Raw genomic sequence first — 13896 nt, forward strand, 5'->3', positions numbered from 1 at the left:
GTTCTAGTTCAGTTCTAGTTCAGTTCTAGTTCAGTTTTAGTCCAGTTCTAGTTCAGTTCTAGTTCAGTTCTAGTTCAGTTCTAGTTCAGTTCTAGTTCAGTTCTAGTTATCACATACGATATCACATAGAAATTACACATAATTGTAAAGAGTTTTCAAAAGTTGTTAAAATAGCAAAAACATATTCTTGCTTAAAATCTCAACATTTTTTAATGTATATTTCATTTTTTTTTTAATTTTACATGATTATTTTCGTTTTTAAACAAAACCAATGTTGAAATGAAAACTTTGTTTTTCTCTTTCATTTTCGCCCCTTCATGACTATGCGGATATTTGTGGACATTATATGCAGAGTAATAACAAATTATTTTGTTGTATCATTGGCCATGGCAGACATGTTGGTTGCACTTTGTGCGATGACATTTAATGCGTCGGTAGAGCTGTCCGGTGGCAAGTGGATGTTCGGACCATTCATGTGTAATGTTTACAATAGTTTGGATGTTTATTTTTCAACAGCGAGCATTTTGCATTTATGTTGTATCTCTGTGGACAGGTAAGTCAAAAAAAAAATTTGTAATATTAAAAGCAAGCATGTGTAAAAATAAATGAGTTTTTTGTCACAGCTGAATAAAATTGTTAAACGAAAAGAGAAAAATAACTATTTGTATATGACATATGAGTAATATGTGCGGTAAATGTAATCTATTTAATAGAAAATGCAAACAATAAACAAGTTTAATTGCATAAATTACTATTAGAAATGCTAAGAAAATGCAAAATAATAAAAGTTTTCAATTTTTCTTGTAATGGCTTCTTTAAAATATTTTATAATTTCCAAAGTTTATTTTTTTCATACAATTAAAAAAGTACAAAATTTTACAATAAATATATTCAAAATTGAATTTTACTAAGTCTACATAATCATTATAGAATTTGGTACCTTAAGCTCTTCCTCTACTTTTACTTTGTAGAGATTAAACTTATTATCCTCAAAACACTCAAGAATTAAACATTTTGAAATACATTTTGAAAATTATAATTGACTTTATATGAACTTCATACGAAAAATACATCTAAAAGAAACATAATCAGAAACTACAAAAATACATAAAATAACTTTAATAGTCAAACATTACTACTAATGATGTGATTTCCAAATATTTTAACTAGAGATTTGAGAAAATCTTTACAGTTGAATTAAACGAAATACGTTTTTTCCTTATTTACTTTTTTCTTTCTAATACGTATTACTAAAACCTTTTAACTTTTTATCGATATTTCCGTTTCTTTTGACGATAATATATTAAGGATTCAACATATTTAAATGACATGTATCTTTATTAAAGTTTTAACCAAATTTAAATACATGCAGCCAAAAATGTTTTTTTACATACTAAAGCATTTATCCTTTTTTGTAACATCCTTTTTAGTTTTTTTTTTTCTTTTTTTGGAAGGATTATTGTTTTGAATCAACGTCAATATTATTATGCATACTCTTTGAGTGAGTATGTGTGTTAAGCCGCCTTTGTAATTTCGAATACCCTTTTTAGTCGCTTTATAAACACCGACAAAAACTTATTATTCTTTTAAATTGTTTCATTTTTATGGAGAATCCTTTTTGTAAACGTTTAGGTTAAAAAGCTATAACAATAATGTTAAACAAAACAAAAGTTGTTTTACTCATAAAAATGAGTAGAATTGGTAAAAAACAAAATTTTATGACCAATTGGTGTGTTAGCTTCATGAAAAAGGCTTTAAAAATGTTTTACAGAGATGTATAGACTAAAACAAAAATCAATAGCTAATTTGGAATAAGCGTAATAAAAAAAGAAGTTAAATCAGTTCTACTTCAGTTGTAGATCATTTCAATTCAGTTTTAGTTCAATTCTAATACAGTTCTAGTTTATTCCTAGTTAAGTTCTAATTTAGTTCTAGTTTAGTTCATGTTTAGTTTTAGTTTAGTTCTAGTTTCGTTCTAATTTAATTTTAGTTTAGATCAGTTCTAGTTCAGTTCTATTTCAGTTTTAGTTCAGTTCTAGTTCAGTTCTAGTTCAGTTCTAGTTCAGTTCTAGTTCAGTTCTAGTTCAGTTCTAGTTCAGTTCTAGTTCAGTTCTAGTTCAGTTCTAGTTCAGTTCTAGTTCAGTTCTAGTTCAGTTCTAGTTCAGTTCTAGTTCAGTTCTAGTTCAGTTCTAGTTCAGTTCTAGTTCAGTTCTAGTTCAGTTCTAGTTCAGTTATAGTTCAGTGCTAGTTTTTTTTAGTTCACTTTTAGTCCACTTCTAGTTATTTTAATTTTAAACTAATTTTTCTTTAAATTAAAAACAAATGAAAAAAAATACAAAAGCAACCAGAAATTCAAAATTTCTCAGAAGTTTCATTTACAAAAAGTTTTTATATGTGTAATAAGCAATTCTCAGTAGCCTAGTTTTACAAATGCTTATTTACGACACAAAATTCCTAAATATTGTATTTAGTAAACTCTTACTTAAATAATTGTTGAACTTATCTTGTTAATAACTTCTGTCATTATTCCCCAGCCAAATTCAATAAGGCAATTTATCAATTATTTATTTAATAAATCTCATAAGTATTTCTTGCATTTCGTTGCGGGTTGCCACGAACAACATTAAAACTCCCACCAAAGTTTTGTTTCCGTTAAATTTGTATTTGTAGCCAAAACCACAAAAATTCAATTGATTTATTTGATGGTCTTTATTATTTATTACATTTATTTGTTGTTGTTATTACACGTCGCACCACCTTAAAGATGTTCAAGTAAATCTGCCAATATTAAGTGAAAAAGTGTAATTAATTTGCTAAGGAACCAAGAAAAAAAAGTAATCAAAATAAGCAGAAAAAAATATTCTACTAAAATTAAAATAATGTGGCAAATAAAATGATTAATGGTTCCCTCAAGAAAACTTCATATAGCAAAAGTGAAAAACAAAACCAGACGTTGAATGAAATAAAGCAAAAACATTTAAATACTCTGTATAGAAAAGAACGAAAAAAGTGTATACAAGTAAAACATTAACTATTAATTGTGTGTAAAAGACTTCTTCCAATGGGATTAACATTTAAGGTTTTTGTGTTTATATATGTGTACAAATATTTACATTCGTAACAAGATTTCAAGTAAGCTTAAGCACAGTGGAACGAAAATTAATTGTATTAATTGTTTTATATTGCTAGTGTAAATAGATGTAATTAATAGTGATTGAACTTAATTTTTTAGGAATAAATAAATCATTTAGAAAATAGATTTTTAAATTTTATGCCATTTTATAATATAAAATGTTTTAATGAATAAAAAAGAAAATTTTACTTAATAACCAAAAAATTTCTTGTGAATAAATGTTGTAAAGAAGCATATTAAAAATGAAGCATTATTTTTATGAGACTATTAATCCCACTGTACTCATATTTAAACGTTTTCCAAAATGTTTATCCCTTATTTAGAGATGACCATTAATAAACATTATGTATATGTATATGTGTAACATATATGTTGGAGAGGAAAAAATAAATAACCGACAACAGCTGCTTAAACAATTTAAATATTCAAATAAACACTTGTCCAATTTATCAACACCTAATGTTTATTTCTCCTTTTTTATGTAATTTCTTCTCTTTTTATAACTTGATTACGTTTATCTAGATATTATGCTATAGTACGTCCTCTGGAATATCCTTTAAATATGACACATAAAACGGTTTGTTTCATGTTAGCCAATGTTTGGATACTGCCTGCACTTATATCCTTTACGCCTATATTTTTGGGTTGGTATACAACTGATGAACACTTAAAAGAAATAAGCCTGCATCCCGACCAATGTTCCTTTGTGGTTAATAAGGCATATGCACTCATTTCCAGTTCTGTTAGTTTTTGGATACCGGGTATTGTGATGTTGGTTATGTATTTTAGAATTTATAAGTAAGTGATATTGAAAGGACTTTATAGTGAATGTACAATAAAATTTAATATAATTATTTGTTTCGTTTTATTTGTAATAGAGAGGCGGTTAGACAACGGAAAGCATTGAGTCGCACTAGTTCTAATATTTTACTAAATAGTGTACATATGGGTCATACTCAACAGCCGACAAATTTAAATTATTTACATCCCAGTGACTGCGAATTTACTCTAACGAGAGAAGAAACCCATAGTGCGATTAGTAATCTCGAGGTAAGTGAATTAATGAAAATAATATTAGATATTTAGTTTCTAGTTTAATACATACATATGTATACCGTTACGATCACTATACAGTAAATGTGATGTGGACTCTGAACCACTGTTAATGAAATTCAGTAATGTTTCAAATTTACTATAGAAAAAATTTATCGTAGTGAAAGTGAGAATCAAGCTTTGATTTTCTTGGTCTGATCTATGCGGGCTCTTACAAAAATGAGAATGCAAGAAATCTCACATTAGTTTGTTTTCAATGCCCTTTCCCCACCTGTTTAAACCAAATTTTACATTATATTACAAATTGTAACAAAAATGTGTTTATTATTCTTGTAAGTTTTCAATTTATTCTTCAAATCATGCAAAACAAGCATTAAATTGGGTTTTCCTATTTTGTATATTCATTGAAAGCAATTTATTAAAATACACATTATTCAACATTTTATTCGTTTCATTATTTTACAGGATATTTTACCACAAACAGATGATGATGACAAAGATGAGTGCGATGAGTTGCGTGTTCCTTCACCACCACCCCGTAGACTGAGTCGGAGTAGTATTGATTTACGTGACCTCGAACAGGAACGCTACGAAAAAGTTACACACACAGATAGTGCGCCCTCAATGATAGCGTTACATTATGCCACACAGCAACAATTACAAGTGCCATGCAACAAAGATGCAGCAGCATTTAATCAAGAGCAGCAGCAAATTTGGCATGATACCTTAAATGATTTGCAGCAGCCAATAGAGATTACGGTTCCTATAACAAAAACAACTCATCAACAGAGACAACATACATCATCAATGAGTAGTAATTCACCTCCAGCGTTAAATAAACAGGGCATTCAACTGCAGAAACAATTTAGTACTAGTAAAAATGGTTGTGATTCAGAACAATACCAAATATTTGGTGGCAATAATAGTGATGATAGTGAAACCAACGATTACTACGATAGTATCAATATAATGAAGCAAGCACCTACCACTTGTCTTCCCATAGCTGAGGATAATAAGGAGCTGAAACGTCTGATAGAAGACAATTATTTGTATTTTAAGAAACAAACGGCTGGGGGAGAAAAAATTGGGGAGGGTGATAAATACAGCAGAAATCAAAGCGGAGGTAGGTGTCCTGCTTTAAGTGAGACCGACTTTATACGTATGAAAAATGGCGAAAATCGCTACCGCTGCAGTAAGGACACAAGTAAAAAGTCATTCGCTCTTAGTGATTCGGAGTTCTTGAAAAGTTTTAATGAGAGCAAAAGTAAGAAGAAGCAATTGGAAGCCTTAAAAGAAGGTACCATTGCCACAATCCCTACTAGTACAAGGGAAGATAGTAAAGGAGGTTTTAACCTTAAGTCTCTATTAGCTAAAACTAAACGTTCTAGCACGGAATGTTTTTCACTGGAAAAGAAAAGGCATCAGGCTAATTCAGAGGAAATACAATCCAGTAGAGCTCTGTTGTTCAAACGTTCCCGCAATCGTAAACTTTCACACAGTTACAATGGTGGCCTAAGAGAAAGACAGAAATATGAAATACGTTCTCGTCAACATAGTGATACCGATTCAGATGTTTATTTACCCCGCCTGTTTAGCGAAAGCCAAGATTCCTCTAGTCGCTATAATACACCCGATATTTTGCTAGATATTAATATACTAAATGAGCAATCTGAAGATGGCAGAAGAGAAGAGGAGGATCAAATGTCCATGAGGTCACCAAAGCATACTAATACCTATATACAATTAATAGATTTGGGGGCAAATACTATACAGGAAGTGGGACCAGATGATTTGTCTTTTTTGAGAGATATAAATCAAGATTCTCCTCAAATACCTAATACTCCACCACCCTCTTTGTCACCCACTTCTCTTATAGATTCTTCGATACCCGAGCAATTAAAAACAGAAACTTTAAATTCTATAAACGAAAAATCCAATGTCTCCGTCAAGTCCAGCTCTGAATTGGCGGAACTGTTTCGATCTTTAAGCTTTCCCTCGACAGAACAATCTTTTCAATCTCCTGTACATCAATCCGAAATAATGAGCCGTATTAAAGCCAAAGAATCATTTAAAATCGTTAAAAAGGAGTCAATAAAACAACGCATGAGTACGCTGAGCGATCAAGTGTTAGTCAATAAGAATAGTTCAAATTTTTTAATGTCTCCTCCCATGACACCAAATTTTAACTCAGTCATTCAACTGCCCACTAGCAAGTCACCAAATTTAATATTAACCGGTAATAGTAGCAGTTTTGGGGGAGGTGGTGCGGGAACTCCCAGCAATAGCATAAATGTTTACTTCCTTTCGCCACCACCAACAGCCACTGCACCCGTATTTCCTCTTAACTCGCCCAACAATCAGTTTTTTGTTAGTGATACTTCCACCGTATCAATGGATATGTTTGCGACCCTGGCCGTGCCCTCACAACAAATAAACAACACAGGAACAGGAACTCAGACAACACCACCATCAACACTGCAACCTATCTCACAGAAAACAAATATTTCACCGAAACCGGAAATTATTTTGGATTCCACTCTCTCACCGACTTCTATGCGTAGCGGCTGTGGCGCTGGCAGTGGTGGATCTTTAGCGGGAGAAGAGAAAGACTTAACATCGCCGTTGTTCAAACGCCATGACACAGAACCGGAATCTGCAATTACCAACAGCCAACGAAGTGGCAAACGCAGTTCTCTTCTCACTGGCTACGAGGGCATACAAACAGTGCGAAAACGGCAGGCTTCTGTTGTTACGTATGATGTTAATGTCATAAATTTTTCACAAGACAACAGTGATAGTCGCAGCTATATACCAATGGGACGAGTTTCAACAAGTTCAGCCAGTAAGTATTAAAATTTTCAATATTTTATAACTAACTGCACACTCACATTGAAACGTATCGTGCTGGTCGTCCATATGTTTGTACTTATGTTCCTGTTCATGTACATACTGACATACAAATATATGATCCTATAATCTGTTCACCTTTCGATTTTATCCAATTCTCATTTTAAACTAACAATAAATAAATTTACACACATACTCATTTTTTACACTATGTTTGAAAGCTTGTTTAGTTCTATGTCATTTTTATAGAAACAAAATGATATTTAAAGGTTTCACAGTACATAGAAAGAAGTACTGTTGTTAACCTTTTCCAGATTTTAAAATAAATCCTCATAAATGTTGACTGTGAGTGGCTTTTTTTGGCTTCTTTGGATACTGTGAAATCCTGTTGTATTCTCTGTTTAGTTATAGTTGTATTTTATCCTCAACATGATGGAAAAGGTCATTTTTATAGTTTGTTAAACTCCTTCCATGTTGCTCATGTAATCTTGGTTTAGTGTCACGTATTATGTTTGTTTGATGTTTCTATATTACTATTTCCATAAGTACCTTTATTTTATAAATAATCATATTTATAAAATAAAGGGTGATCTAAATATAGATAACTTTTTAAAAATTAACTATCACACAATAGAAGTGTTCAGTTACTGTCACATTGAAAGGAGGATGCATGTTGTTATATTGTCTATAACAAATATCCTGGTGGGAATCGAACCGAAAAACTGACTGACAGACTATAACACTACCAACGCTGGCACCTTTAAAAATGGACATATTTATGTAAGTCAACAATTTCTGAACAGATAGAGGTTTCAACTCATTCAAAACGTGCTAATACATACTTTCATATGGATCTTATTCGTAAATGAAAGTAAGATAGCATGACAAACCAAATGAAGAACTATATATATATATATATATATATATATATATATATATATATATATATATATATATATATATATATATATATATTATATATATATATATTATATATATATATATATATATATATATATATATATATATATATATATATATATATATTATATATATATATATATATATATATATTATATATATATATATATATATTATATATATATATATATATATATATATATGTTATATATATATATATATATATATATATAATATATATAATTATATATATATATATATATATATATATATTAATATATATTATATATATATGTCCGAAATGAAAGTAGTCTGAATGGATTTTGGGTGAGATTTTAGGTCCTACACCATTACAGCTACAAAACTGCGTATTCTCCTAAACGTAATATACCTAGACCCATTATAAAGAATAGCTGCTATGAGTAAATATTTTAAGATTTAGAAAGTGTTTAACTATATTTGGATCACCCGTTAAATAAAGCAGTTATATGTATGTATTGTATTAAATTTGTTTGATGTCGAAATCTCTCCCAACAACAAATCAAATATAAAAATCATAAATATTTGTTTTTTAATTCAAAGAAAAAGTATTTGGTGTATGAATATGTACTATGTATAAATAGTACTTAGATACATAGGTTAAAAATTTTAAAAATATATATTTGTATGCTTATGAAATAGTTGAGAATTATTCTCAATCTAACAAAGTTCTCTCTTAATAAAATTACACAAAGAAAATTTGTTCATTATAAGGACATTGGAAGTTCTGTAAGTGTGTTTCCCCTAATTAACCTTTGATGACATAGATTCTCTAACCAAACTTTCTACGCATTCATTTCGCCATTCAACAAAAAACTATTGATCAATCAGTTAATTGTTTACGAAAGTTTTCCACTATTTTGAGAATTTATTATTTCTTGAAAACTGCATGCTACAGTAAAGTAACTAATTAAAATAAGCATGGGCGCGTTAAAAATTTGATTATTTTTCAACATAACATTTTCTTTCTATCTCTTTACTATTATAAAATGAAAAAAATAATTTTTGTAAATAAAAAAATTATATACAAATACCATTATTATTCCAACTATTCTTCTTTTGTATATACCTTTAAATTTCGTTCTAAATCTATTTTAAACGTGCAAACGTTTGTCAAAATGTAAAAAAATACAAAAAACTAAAAAAATATACAGAATATGAAGCAGATTACTGTAGTAAATCGTCGCTTAAACGTCGTGGTGGTATTTGTATATTTGTCGATGAAGAAGAAATTGAACAAATGATTGATCCAACAATGACCACCGCCCAACAGCAACAACAACTACAACAGCATGGCACAAAAAGTATAACTTTTAATGTCAATTCATCGTTTAAACGTAAATCGAGAGGTGGTAACAAATCTAACAAGTGTCTTTATTGTGGTTCAGATCTAAAAGCACAAAAGCAACAACAACAAACCTCCTTAAAAACGGAAAATCTAAATAGCAAAAAACATAATAATAAAGATAAAGATAATAACAATAGCAGACATGACATCAAGCAAATGCGTAAGAAACGTAATTTAAGTTTATGGCATAAAACACGTTATTGGTACTATAAAAACCGGAAACAACCCTATAATGGATGCCAATGTGGGGCCAACGGTGAGTTTGAATAGAACACAAATCGAAACAAAATAAAATAATATCAAAAACTATGTATACTTAGACTAAAACTAAACAAAATCAAATAAAACAGCTTTAATTTACGATTTCAACTCACTACTACTTTTAACTCACATAAAATAAAAACTACAACAAAATAAACTCACTACCACCATCATCACAATAACAACAGCATTATTGTATGTTTTTTATTAACAATTACAACATTTATTTCTTTTTTTTTGAAGAGAATAAACACTTGATTTACTTTATTCAATATATATACAATACTTAATATTTATTTCAATACAGTGTTAATGAACTTTACGAAATAAAAATTCACAAACTACTATACAACTACAGAATGATTGAATATGAATGAATCTATAGATTGTAATAAAATTTATTAGATGATATTACTAATTTTACTACTATATGCTTTTTGTAAAAATAATTCAACAAATTGCATAAATTTATTATTTTTTTATTTATTTCCTATGTATAATAAATTATATACCTATTTATTTATATACAGTTACATATGTATTGACTGTACTTAATAATACAGGAACTAGTGTAGATAATTTTCTAAGTTTTCTCATTTCCTTTCGTAGTACTAAATATGTTGTAGAAACACTCTAATACTTTACTTATTTACATTTTGCTTTTTTGCCTTTTACGCTAAATTATATGTCTGTCTTCTTATTCTCTTCATGGTGAAATATATATTTTTTTAATTCGTACAGCACTCTTGCTTGCCTTGAATAAATCCTTTAAAAAATATTTAAGCTGGTATTTATTAAAAAGAATTGCACTTTATTCGAAAAGAAAATGTTTTAAATTCAATAAACCTACTTTGTCTCAAGATTAATTTGCCGCTTTTTGAATATAGGATGACGATATCAACAGATTTGAAAAACTGTTTTTACTTTAAGCACATTATATCTCGAAAATATGATGGGATAATAAGAATCACTTATTATAATATATATCACTGATAAGCGACATGATCTCAATGATGCTGCGTGAGTTTTTGTTGCTTAAAAAGCGCCTATTATATCTTTTCAACCACTAGGTGAGTTCTTTGATGACTCACCACCGACCCATTTTGTAACTTTGTAAATTACCAACAGCGAGGCAATTTTTTTTACATGCCTAGACCGGCAGTCCATGTACCAGCACTTTGCTCTCTAAACATTGCAGTCCCATTACTTAACTTTCGAGATGAAAAAACATCAATTGTAAATGGAAGACGACACCTGGAGTCGTACTCGGTAAAATACGAGTTTTTTCTTGTTGAAATCAATTTTCAGAAGATCCCATATATCTGTGAGATCCGAATCTAAAATAATTCTACCAGTCCATAAATGACGGAAATATAAGCAAAAATAGGAGGCAACCTCCGAAAATTTCGTAAAAAATTTTGATTTTTGGTGCTTGCTATAAAAGAAATTATTAACAAACAACAATACACATAAACATATGGAAAATTTTGTTCTTGTACTTGCTTGTTTATAAAAGGTCATGAAAGAACAGTAGGTTGCGAATGAAGCAGTGTATTGTTATTTGCTGGAAACATGAAATTAAGCATGTAAAGGCCGGATTAAGTAAGAACATATAAAAGGCGACTTTTGTTACTTTTTGTTCCTAAAAAGGTACCTTACATCTATTCATGATTTGTACATAGATATTTTGAAAACAATCAATAAAATATATTTCTTTACGAATAAATTGTAACTCCTTATAATTACTCAAAAACTCTTTCATTCTTATTTTAAACAAGTATTTTCTAAAAGTATAAAACTAAAATATAAAACAATCTGTTACTCTGTTAATACATTAAGCACTTATTTTATATGCACTTTGTATGTATTTGTTTATTTATGTACAAGCTAAAAATGTAAATATTTAAAAGTCAGTCTATTGTTTTCCATTTCATTCTAAGAAAACTACTGTTAAGTGTAGTTACTTTATACATACTTACAAACTAACACCATAAAGCAAACCGTCACATCCTTTTATAATAGAAGTCTGTTGTTATAATTTATGTTAATGCTGCAATCACTATATATCAATCGGTTTAATTGTTGATATACTAATAGTACTTTTTAATTATATATATATATTAAGGAGGTCCCTAAAAAATCTTTCGGGTGTTCCCTACAGAAAAGAATATTATATATTATATATATATATATATATATATATATATTATATATATATATATATATTATATATATATATATATATATATATATAATATATATATATATATATATATATTATATATATATATTATATATATATATATTATATATATATATATATATATATATATATATATATATATATATATATTCTGTAAGCCAAAACAATGAATACATTTTTTATAATAGGATTTTGTTATTCTCTAACTTTGATATTTTCTTTAACTCTGCTCTTTTTAAGAGACATCTTTTTTTGTTCCTTAAAAACATGCTCACCTGTAATGTGCACACATACATACATTGTTACATTTAAGTCTGCATATACTTGTATGTTAATATGGTAAATAATGTAAATATAACTTATTGACAATAAAGTTAAAAGGAAAAAATAGAACAATGACCACTTGTTGTTGTTTGTTTTGGTGGTGTAAGAATATAATATCATCTCATTAAAGTGCACGCACGTACATGTTTGCTTATTTCATTCAGTAATAAGAATAGAATGAAAATCATATTATATCACGCACACATATCTATGAATGTGTGGGCATTAGGTTGACACTATTTGTAAAATATCGTTGAACTAGTTTTTTACGATTTTACATTAAGCAAAATAATCTATTTTTAAGATTTTTATTGTAATGAACTGTAAAAGTTGGTAAAAAAATATATATTTTAATATCTTTTCAAAGTGGACCAACCTAATGTACATTTTTATATTAATTTTCATAATGCTTTAAATGTATGATCTACTAACATTTCGTTTGTTTTGTAGTACTTAGTTGTTGGAAAAGAAAAAAATATTAAAAGATAAATTTAAAATATAATGAATTCGTAAGATAACTGAAAACGTAGACAAATTTGTCTAGTATCTTTAAATAAACAAATGCGTTCTTCTGTGTCGATTTTCTTTTCAAGTCACCAAAAAATCGATTTGGATGAAATTTCCACCATGGTTAGAACTACTGGATAGTAGACACATAAGTGACTATTAAGCCATTAAATAAAATTGTAAAAGCTAAATTTCTTAACAAAAAAGACCAATTTTTAAAAATAAAATAAAAAATGTTAAATATTTAAAATTATATAAAAAATAAATATTAAAGTTGCACTCATTTGAAAAAAACCCTGTGTAAACAAAACGTGCTACATTGACCCCTTCTAAGTCCGGCAGTTCTTGACTAATAGATCTGAAAATTTGTGTCAGTCCTGACAATAGTACTAATTAAAATCTTAAAGATCGAAAACATTCACATATTTTCATAAAGAGAAAATTAAATTTTTAGATATTTGAAATATTTCACAAAAATTTGGTATATATCTAGAAATTATCGGAGAAGTTTTCTATAAAAAGAAAATTTGTCAAAAAATTTCTATAATAGAGAAATTTGTCAAAAATTTCTTATTGCTTTGTTAAAAATTTCGTATATAGTCCGGCAGTTCTTGACTGATAGAGCTGAAAATTTGTTTCTGTCCCATTGACCAATAGTACTAACCAAAATCGAAAAAATCCACATATATTCCATAAAGAGAAAATTAAATGTTTAGATATTTGAAATTTCTCAAAAATTTGGTATATATCTAAAAATTGTCGGAAAAGTTTTCTTAAAAAAAGAAACTTTGTCAAAAAATTTCTATAAAAAGAGAAATTTTTCAAAAATTTCTTATTTCTTTGTTAAAAATTTCGTATAAAAGATAATTTTGTTAAAAGAATATAACATAAAATTTTAAACTTTCAAAAAGTTTATATGAAAATAAAATTTTCAATAAAAATATTTTTCTAGAAAATTTAATTTAAATAATTTTATTAGTTATTTTCTTTTAACTTTAATCACAAATCTAGCTAATCAATGTCAATGGCTTTAATTTAATATTTAAAATAAAAACACGCACACCTAATCACAATATTATACAATAATATTATCATAAACCATAAAAATCAAAGAATATATAAAATCATCTATTCCCTATAGAATTCTAATGTAATAAAAAAATATAAACGAATCGTTTAACAACAACCAATCTAGTTTAAGAAAATTGCTAAAAAATATTAAAATGGTTTTCAAACTCTATATTTTGATGCTTAAACGGT

The 13896-nt window shown here is 28.0% G+C and overlaps 1 protein-coding gene across 3 annotated transcripts in view; it reads left to right on the forward strand.

Moving 5' to 3' along the window:
* The window catches only part of LOC111676147 (octopamine receptor beta-3R), a 95322-nt gene that overhangs the window by 72398 nt on the left and 9028 nt on the right, over positions 1-13896 (forward strand). For 2 of the 3 annotated variants that reach the window (XM_046949980.1, XM_046949981.1), the window contains 5 exons: positions 353-553; positions 3656-3931; positions 4012-4183; positions 4652-7028; positions 9148-9597. In XM_046949980.1, the coding sequence (XP_046805936.1) occupies positions 353-553; positions 3656-3931; positions 4012-4183; positions 4652-7028; positions 9148-9597 (3476 nt within the window). The remainder of the gene's footprint in view (positions 1-352; positions 554-3655; positions 3932-4011; positions 4184-4651; positions 7029-9147; positions 9598-13896) is intronic. The other variant, XM_046949982.1, reaches the window with a different exon arrangement.

Source organism: Lucilia cuprina, chromosome 4 (genome assembly GCF_022045245.1).
Source record: "Lucilia cuprina isolate Lc7/37 chromosome 4, ASM2204524v1, whole genome shotgun sequence".
NCBI classification, from domain to species: Eukaryota; Metazoa; Arthropoda; class Insecta; order Diptera; family Calliphoridae; genus Lucilia; species Lucilia cuprina.